This window comes from Tachypleus tridentatus, chromosome 3, assembly GCF_004210375.1.
Source record: "Tachypleus tridentatus isolate NWPU-2018 chromosome 3, ASM421037v1, whole genome shotgun sequence".
Lineage (NCBI taxonomy): Eukaryota > Metazoa > Arthropoda > Merostomata > Xiphosura > Limulidae > Tachypleus > Tachypleus tridentatus.
The window spans coordinates 79618248-79628836 of NC_134827.1; the positions used below are offsets into that span (position 1 = coordinate 79618248).

At 34.1% G+C, this 10589-nt stretch overlaps 1 protein-coding gene across 1 annotated transcript; it reads left to right on the plus strand.

The window, feature by feature from the left end:
• Positions 1–5138: 5138 nt before the first annotated feature.
• Positions 5139–9582, plus strand: LOC143247301 (natterin-4-like). The gene is made up of 4 exons (XM_076495101.1): positions 5139–5246; positions 7532–7623; positions 8674–8885; positions 9148–9582. Exons 2-4 carry the CDS (start codon positions 7605–7607, stop codon positions 9397–9399), a joined length of 483 nt encoding a protein of 160 aa, XP_076351216.1. The 5' UTR covers positions 5139–5246; positions 7532–7604; the 3' UTR covers positions 9400–9582.
• The last annotated feature ends 1007 nt before the right edge of the window (positions 9583–10589 follow it).

A 10589-nucleotide genomic window follows, 5' to 3' on the forward strand; every position in this document is an offset into this window, starting at 1 on the left:
TTTAACTATCTGCTATGATTTATTTTAATTTTTAAATGGCACGTAATTGTTATTTATTCAAAATAAACTAACATTTATCACATAAAATTAGTTCATATTCCGTTATAAAAGTGGAATGAAAATCGCACCGTTCTATACATTTTTGCAAATGACTTTGTATACCTCAAATAGTTTTTCCCCATAAAACATGTTATTGCATGCACATTTGAGTTGTTTGTACGTAATCGCTTTCACAATAATTTATGTAGAGAATTTAAACTAACACTACCTTCTTGTATTAAAGTTTCAATAACATTTGTTTTGTACGAACAAGTATCGTAGATTGACTATTCTAGTTATTTAAATCTAACTAATGAGTTAATTACTAAACTAAAAAAATTAACCTTTAATTATTTTAATACATATGACGTTTATTACAAAGGCTTACTAGAGGTACAATTAACACAAATGACCGATAATTTAAATTGCAGAATATCACAGAAAATCGTTGTTGACATTAGTTTACTTGGGTTTGTTATGGTAACGAGGTTGTAGCTGCCGATTCTTCACCAAGATGAATCATCATAAATAGTGAATTATTTGTTAATGAAATGTAGTTTCTAATGTAGATTATGACATTTTTAAAGAATCGCAGTTGGCGAAAAAAAACGAAAATTCGTTAGCCTGTCAAGTTTCGACAGTATCTTTAGTGACTTCATATGATACTGTTAAAGTATACAGTTAATGTGCGCCCTAAATTATTGGGAGAATTATCCAAACTGTTATAAAATCAGGTAGTAACAAACATATTTTACTCGAGTAGTAATTTTATTATTACCTTACTTTGAACTTCTTACTGCCGTTTAGTGATTAATTTGCTTGTATGATAAACACTTAGCTTGAAAATGTGATTACGGTTGTAAATTTAAAAGACGAGATAAATGTTTCAGCATTTGTAATATTGTTGGAACACATTTCGTCATTCTAATCCAAAGCTACTGAATTAAATAGTTTGTTTTTTAAGGTTTAAAACTGTAATTACTTGAGTGTTGATAAAACAGAACTGTGTTTTCATTTCAGAGGTTAAAACTGACATAATTATAACGCGCTATGGGTACATTAAAGTCCCAATTTTTTTTTATAAAATTGTATGAACGATCAGATTTGCTGAGGTTAGATGTTTCAATTACAGTTATAATGTACGATCAATCCCACTATTAGTTGATAAGAGTAGCTCAAGAATGGGGAGTGGGTGGTACTGATTAGCTGCCTTCCCTCTAGTCTTACGCTGCTAAATTAGATACTGCTAGTACAGATAGCCCTCGTGTAGCTTTGCGCGAAATTCAAAAACGAACAATACAGCTGATGCATGAACAAAATATGAAACTAAGGTACAAGGAACAAAAAACTGTTGCAACGCGTTTCAAAATAATCTTTAAAAACTAATAGTCTACACTGATTTACTGCCAACTCTGTTGAAACATCGATCAGACATATTCCAGACTTCAAAATGACTGATAATTGTTAAATAACCAAATCTTTTGTTTGTTGTTAAGCACCGAACGATACAACTGGCTATCTGTGCTGCTGCTAGAGTTGGCGTCGAGGCTGCATAATCAGAGAACGATTTTTTGTTGTTTCAAGAAATTTATTTTTATTTGTTATTTATAATCTTGATAATTTAAAGGAAACTTGAAAAAACGAAATATTAATCTTGCATCAAAAATTCGTTCACATAACTTTCATTTTGGAAACTTCCGGAACAAATGAACGGTTAGTTACTATTTACGTTTTACATGTAAAACTTATCCTTACTAGAAATCAACCACTAGCATCTTGTTAAGAAAATATTTGGATTTAATCCTAGAATTACCTTTTCAGCTTCTGAAATAAATTTTCTTAAGTTCCAAATTGTTCGTGGAACTATGGCTGTTTTTGTTATTTTTAATAAAACACTTTCTTTGTGCCTAGTCTTTTAGGCCTCCCTTCTTTCCTATACTTCTCGCCGTTCTTCCACCTTTCTTGCCAATCTTTGTTCTTCCATTTTCCATACGTGTCTCGCTAGATTAAATATCACTCCATCTGCTAGTTCATACATAAAAAATTAATAACAAATATTACTAATATTGCAATTAATTCCACTAAATTGCACACGTTTTAAGGTTGACTTGCAAACTTATTACAGTAGTTTTATATCCTAGAAACACTATTATCCACCAATTAGTAAAACTTTGATACAGATAGGATGACATTGTTAGTAACGTGTATGGGTTATGCTTGACGTTTAACGATAAAAACAATCTCTATTTAGAATTTAATTATTAGAAATCGTGGTCACAAACTAAAGACAATTTCTTTAAAACGGTTTCTAAAAAGTAAAGAATGGGAAAAAAGTTACCAGCTAATACGGACTTGTTAATTAATGATCATGAGAAATAGATAATATCAAATTTAAAAATTAATAGCTGGAAACGTTTTATTTGTACAAAAATTTAGCCATCACTTTTCAATCTCCTAGTGATTGTTCCGTCGAAAATGTTTAGAACTTTTCCCACAGATCTTCATCAAATTAAATATAAATTTGCTAAGCTTAAATTAACTAATTGTTAGGGATAATATTAGTGAGTGTCGCTAGTTTGTTACTTTTGCGTTAAAATATCAGGAAAAGTATTTTGTTTTAATCGCTATACCAGATAAGTTAACGATTACACTATGTAACGCAAATTTTGTTTCTGGATAGTATGTGTTATTTCTTAATTGCTTCTGTTGTAAAAGTACAGAAAATGACCATTATTCCCTTCAAACTTTGCTTTTGTGACCTGGATAATGAAATTTAGAAATTAACCTATTTTCTATGTAAATACTGGCAAATTTGCACATTTTCATTTACATAAGGTCTGAATGAAACAACGTAAGAATCAAAATTTACATGTATTTATACTAAAGTTATAGAATAATGTTTAAAAGTGAGTAGTTTTTCGAGATTTGCGACTGTAATGTAAATCACTTTTACGTATCAGCCCCCAAATATAGTCTCGCATCATGTTTTTGTTAGACGCACCCAGGTCACAAAAGCAAAGTTTGAAAAGAAAAATAGGTCTTTTCCATTTACTTCAGGCATAAGCAATTGGGAAATAACACTTTCTGCCCAAGAACAAGAAAAAGTAAAAATTTTGCCACATAGTGTTATTCCTTGTTAAATCAAAACCCATGGCTTAAATCCCGAATTGCTTAATGTGAAATTCAACAACAACAACAAACATACAAGATCAAATCACAGCAATTTTTAGCGCCATGAATATTAGAAAGTTGAGTAATCTTAAAAGAGTAAATACAACGAAATCAAAGCACCATGACATTACTCTTATGAAATGTCTTGTTTTTCTTCATATGACGTCATTATCTGTCCGATAAATTAAGTAGTAGTGAAATTGTGTTATAAATTCAAATGTGTTTTCTCAATATATGTTAACTTCCTATCTTTAACAACTTTATAACAGGTTTATGTTCAAGCAGATAACTGTTATTATCGTCTTCAAAATGTTTTAACCACAAAGCTGTATAACGAGCTGATTGTAATTTATTCACTGCAAGGATCAGATCCCGATTTTTAGAGTTTAACCCACACACACACACTCCCCAAGTTAACCATTGAGGTGCTGATGAAATTTAAACTCTAAAATTATAAATATTCATTTCAGGGCAAAATAACCTTTGGATTCAAAAATCTAAGTTCCTTTTGTCTTTCAAAATTTGTAGTGCATATTGAAGGGATTTACACATTTTGATAAAAAAATTTAGACAATATGATATCACAAGAGCCGTTGTAGGTGCATTGAACTAATTATATTAAAAATCAAATAAAGCTAGTATTAACATAAACGCAATCATTTAATTTAGTCAGTTTCATTAAGTGGCCATAACCAGCTGAAAGAGTTGTAAGCCAACTAGAATAGCAAAATAATAATGTAAGAATTTTTGATAGAAAGTTTTCGAAAGCGATCATTTATACGGTTCTTATTTCATTTCTATTAACACTTTTTGAACCTCCATGTTTATCTAACATAATGAATCTTAGAATTTGAATATTTTTTCCTGTTATAAGACGTGCATATTTATTTTTTTTTTAATCGTAGTTGTGTTTTCATCTCACGAAAGTCTCTCTACATTAGTTTTCTGGAATTCCTGGCCTATTCGTAAACAATATGGAAAAATCACGTGACGCCTGAAGTGGTCGTCATATGAGTACACGTCATCTACCACTGGAGGACAGAGTAAACAGTCTTGTATAAGTATGGCTTAGAACTTCTCAAACAGTTTGATAAGATCCGGGTTTTGATACCAGTGATCAGCAGCTCACAGATAGCCCATTGTGTAGCTTTGTGCTTAACTGCAAACAGAAAAAGTTCTTAATTTTCAATAATTAAAGTATTAAAATACTTATTCCATAAAGACAAAAAGGAATTGATTAAACTTAAGCCTCACAGTCGCAGTGGAACAAAGAGAAATACTAACCAGCGCCCTCCGAGACATTTTTTTTTCTTAATACCTAAAATAAATGGAATTTCATAAACAAATTTATCGCAAATTATATAGTTTTATTTCTTCAATGGATTTTTTAAAATTATTATTCTCATTAAGTCTGCGAGTTATTTGTCAGTCCATTCCCTGAGTGCCTCAGAATAAACTTAATGGTTTATGACACTAAATTCGGAGTTTGATTCCTATAGTGGATATAGCACAAATCTCTTACTGAATTAATTTACTAAACGTTTTAATATATATTTGTTTTTTGTATAACTCAACACAGACCAGTAAGCTTACGGTCTAAATGTGTACAAGGCCCGGCATGGCCAAGCGCGTAAGGCGCGCGACTCGTAATCCGAGGGTCGCGGGTTCGCGCCCGCGTTGCGCTAAACATGCTTGCCCTCCCAGCCGTAGGGGCGTTATAATGGTACGGTCAATCCCACTATTCGTTTTTAAAAGAGTAGCCCAAGAGTTGGCGGTGGGTGGTGATGACTAGCTGCCTTCCCTCTAGTCTTACACTGCTAAATTAGGGATGGCTAGCACAGATAGCCCTCGAGTAGCTTTGTGCGAAATTCCAAAAAAACAAACAAAGTAACTAAATGTGTACATTCTATCTTAGTGACTCCGTGTGGCGAAACTAAGCAGCAATATCCCTATGCGTCACTTCCTCTTTCAAAAGTTCGACGATACGGACGGCAACTAAAGTTTAGTACAGTACAAATCAGCGAACGGCTGTAAATGTAAGTGTATTTTAAGTTTTACTGCTTCTTTCTTTTTCATTAAATTTCCCAGCAAGTTCAATTGATGAGGTTTAACTTTATGTCTAACGTTTACTTTTGTCGCTACTATATTTCAATACATCTTACAAATACTAACTTAAAATAATTTAGATGTGAATGACCAATATTACATCACATAGACTTAGGCCTCGATTCTTGAAACACAGTAATCGCACGATGAAATATCTGAAATTTTCTTTTTTAACTTTAACAGAACTAAAGTTAATGCGAAGACACGTTTTTTAGTAAATTTCTTCCATGTATATGGCTATCCTGACCTGTTGGTTATGACGACTTTTTTTATATATTCTGCTGACTTCTTTCGCCATGATTGTTTCGTATTTCAAATCTAATTTGCTACGTCACTAACGCCTCCTCCCCTCGCTAGTACAGCAGTAAGTCTACGAATTTACAACGCAAAAATAAGGGGTTCGACTCCTTTCGATGGGCTCAGCAGATAGCCTGATGTGGCTTTGCTATAAGAAAAACATACACAAACACTCATGCAACATGTCCGGACATGTAGCAAAACTCAGTTTTCTTTCCTAATTTACGTTCAATCCCACTATTCGTTGGTAAAAGAGTAGCCCAAGAGTTGACGGTGGGTGGTGATGACTAGCTGCTTTCCCTCTAGTCTTAAACTGCTAAATTAGGGACAGCTAGCGCTGATAGCTCTTGTGTGGCTTTGCGCGAAATTAAAAAACAACAACAAAACAAACAATACAATTAATTACTGAGTGAATAATTGTATAAAACTTTGGCTCGCCAAAAACTAGTTACAAAATTATTGGACACTAAACTAACCCCACGTCATGCTAAGATAGTGTCTTTTCTCAAGTCGTGCTGGCATGAAATGTCTTTCTCAATTCGTGTTGTGACGAGGCTTTCCTCCAGTCATGCTGAGATAAAGTGTTTGCGATCATTGAACACACAATGGATTCAGGAGTGTGAGTGAACAGCACGCCCCTTTCTTTATCTTTTTTTAAACACTTTTAAGAACTTATTAAAAGGAAGATCCTAAACTAGAACAACAATGAGCTCATAAACTAGGAAAAATCATATCAACGGCCATTTGTAGTTCACATGAGTGTTCACGGCTAGTGACGTAATGTTTCATCTAATATTGTTAACACAAATAAATTGCTTATTTTTTATTCAGTAAATGTGCATTCACATTATTAGTTTTTTATACATTTTTCAGCTTAACGTATATGGCCAGGTGGTTAAGACACTCGACTCGTAATCCGAGGGTCGAGGGTTAGTATCCCTGTCACACCAAACATGCTCGCCCTTTCAGCCGTGAGGGCGATATATAAAGACGATCAATCCCATTATTAGTTGGTAAAAGAGTAGCCCAAGAGTTGGCGGTGGGTGGTGGTGACTAACTGCCTTCACTCTCGCCATACACTGCTAAATTAGGGACGGCTAGTGCAGATAGCCCTCGTGTAGCTTTTCGTGAAATTCAAAACAAATCAAACTTAACGCATATGTATTACAGATAGGGCGTTTTTGATCTGGCAAATTAACTATGTTCTGCTTTAACAATGGAATATTTTTAACATTCATTAAAAAGTGGTCAACGTTTATAAATTTAACATTTAATTCATACCAGACTTTACCTACTGTGACTAGTTGTAACTTTAATTAATTAATCCAAATAAATGTTTGATCAATTTCCTTCCCCCCCCCCCCCCAGTAGCGCAGCGGTATTTCTGCAGGTTTAAAGTTCTAACAACCGGTTTCAATACCCGTGGTGGGGCATAGGACAAATAACCTATTTTGCAGGTTTGTGCTTAACTACAAGTAGTTACTCTCGTTTCGTATTAATTACAATTTAATTTTAATTATGCTGTACGAGACCAGTCTAGAACAATTATTTATAGTTAAGCACAAAACAATACAATCGTCTATCTGTATTGTATCCACCACTAGTTTCGTTTCGTTGTAAGTCCGCAGATATACCACTAAGGCACTGGGGGGAGTTCTTAGAAAAGCCAAAATATAGTATTTTTTCCTTTTTTATTTGCTCTTTCATATCACAAGTAGACTTACCAAAATTCAATCTAAAATTAAAATTTCAGCACAGTTGCGCTAATCGGTTCACTTGTACCCGTCTAATACATATTTACCTGCCCCTAATTTAAAACCAGAGGGGTTAGATAAAAAAACATTTAACTTTGATATATGGATTGCTCTTTATTTAGCACTCGTGTTTGTTTGTCTTAGTATTTTCTATTGATTTGAAGGTGAGATTAAAAGACCAGAAGTTGCAGAAAGACCTGACAAGCCACCATTTAGTCTTTGCAATAAGACGAAGCTATGTCTACTTGTTGTGGATGTAAGTTTTGAGAACATTTCACCTCTTATAAACACTAAACATACGAACTGTTTACGCTGATATTGTCATTATTTGGTTAAATATAATATTACAAGATTGTTAAAATATATACATTGTTTAAACTGATATTGTCATTATTTAATTAAATATATTAGAAGATTGTTAAAATATATACATTGTTTAAACTGATATTGTCATTATTTGATTAAATATATTATTACAAGATTGTTAAAATATATACATTGTTTAAGCTGATATTGTCATTATTAAATTAAATATAAGACTGACCCATTACCACACATCTGTTTCACTATTCTTTTATCAAGACAAAATCTTTAGCATACTGCATTAATTGTGTTTTGTCTTGATGAAACAAATTCATAGCGACTAGTTATTATTACGAAGTCCATGGCTGAAGTTTATTTTTAACTTTTAATAACAGACATTTTTCGCTAATTGTATAAACTGAAAATTCTACAGAGTTTTGAGATGTAATATTGTGTGTTTTTCTTATGGCAAAGCCATATCAGGCTATCTGCTGTGTCCACCAAGGGGAATTGAACCCCTGATTTTAGCATTGTAAATCCATAGACAAGATGTAATTTGCAAGCAAAGCATGGAAAAAATTAAGATATTTTTACCTATAGAGTTACAACTTATAGAATGGTCGGACAAAATGTAGATACATGACTCTATTTTCTATGTACATCATTAGATATTTATCCGAAGAAACTACAGATTGTCCACCTCAGGCAGTTAAAGAACACATCTGGTACAATTGATGTTAAACCTCTTGAACATTCCAGAGGACAACGAGTAGTTTTTATCTGAAACTTCAAAATGTTAAGCTTAAAAAGCAAGTATTATAAACTATGTAAATATATTAAAATGCGTCTTGATAAACACTAAAAATATTAATTATACATTTGTGTCGGTTGCTATTAACTTTTATTCAAATGAAAAACAAAGAGCCATGATGTTACCATCTTTTTTATTCAAAGAGATTAACGCACAGATGTGTGTGTGTATATATATATATTGTAATTTCAGCTACTAATTACCGTGCAGTAGCCGAATGGGTAAATGCTGCCAGAGGGAGCGTCCCTCAAAATGCCGTCCAAGGTGGTTACGATGGAGTGGACATAATCTATATTGGACGCGCTCATCATCAAGGAGAAGTTGTCCCTGGAAAGGTCGTACCAAGTCATGGGTGTTGCTACGTTCCTTGGGGCGGAGTGGAACACTCCCACAAAGAGTACCAGGTACACTTTCTTTGGAAACGACCCTCAATGTCTTCTTTGACTATATCTGTCTTGTTCATTGTACATAAAGATTCGCTTCTTTAAAATGCCCATGAAGTAATCTTCTGTTCTATTTTTTTCCTTACTGTTTAGAATATTTTAGTTACATTCGCGGATAATCAGGACTAGTAATGTCTTTGTAAATAAATGGCCACATTTTCATTCTTTTCAAATCGAGATATTACCAGTTGGTATTCATGGCTTGTGTATTGATTATCTGCAGGTCTTGGTGAACCGAAACGGTAGTATTTTAGAGTGGCACTACACGTCCAACGGGTTAACACCCACTGGAGCTATCCAGGGTGGTAGGAGCAACACTGGAGAACCCATATTTATTGGCAGAGTCGATCATAACGGAACCAAAACCGTGGGAAAGGTCCACCCTAGTCACGGAGTGTTGTACATTTCCTATGATGGAAAGGAAATTTCGCACAGTAACTACGAAGTGCTTGTGGCAAAATATTTGCAACTGTAAGACACGCCGTTCTGTCGCAAGCCCATTGTGAACGTCATCAAGTGTTTATCTTATCAATAACCAAGAGGGTCGTTTCGAATCAATTTGAGTTTTGTTTGTATACTATTCATACAATGCAATAGAAAATCTGGCCTGAATATCAAGAGTTGAGAACTCTTCTAATAAAATTTTTTTCTCACTTAAGAGGTTTTTCTATTATATTTTTTTGTTTTTTTAGCCGCGGAATATCGGCTCACAGATGGCTGTTTTTTCAAGTACAGATTTTTAGTTCATGGTGCCGTCAACCCTTGACCAATTTGAGATTTAATTACAGTTTTAGACTCAGCAGGATTGATATATTTATTCACGCCTAAAGTGTCGTACATTAATTTACTTTAATCCTGCTTAAAATAATTTAAATTTGAGGACAGGCTCGTGGAGGTTCTGATGAGTAATAAAATCGCATGGCATTTCTAATGCACAAAAGTATAGCAAATGAAAGGGGGAAGTATCTTCAATTAATTTATTCTAATACTGGCTAAAATAATTTAAAGTGCCACGGTTATTGAGTATTCCCTCGTATTCTTTTTTCTTCTACTTTTAGCACTTGACACTAGCATCCGTGGAGTTGTTTTTGTTTTTTTGAAATTCCCGCAAAGCAACACAAGGTCTATCTGCGCTAGCCGTCCCTAACTTAACGGTGTAAAACTAGAGGGAAGGCAGCTAGTCATCACCACCCACCGACAACTCTTGGGCTACTCTTTTACCAACGAATAGTGGGATTGACCATCACATTATAACGCCCCCACGACTGAAAGGGTGAGCATGTGACGGGGATTCGAACCTGCGACCCTCAGATTACGAGTCGAGTGCCTCAACCACCTGGCCATGCCGAGCCCCACTGACTCGTATTTTGATTTGCTTCCACCTTGACAGGAATTAATGGTATTGTAATCCAAGGAGGCGGCTCTTACCGACTTATTGTACAAATAAATGTGTGAGCACGCACCACGTGCGCACGAGGATTGTAAGATCCAACTTGCAGGTGGTTACACCAATATAGAAATCATAGATCGTTTGTCTGCACAAAGAACAGAAGCATTCTATAAACTACGCTCATCGCAAGAGGAATCGACCATAAGAACTACATTCCATGTTGCGACAAGAAAAACCACTAGATAAAGATATACATGTGATAACCAAGTACTACT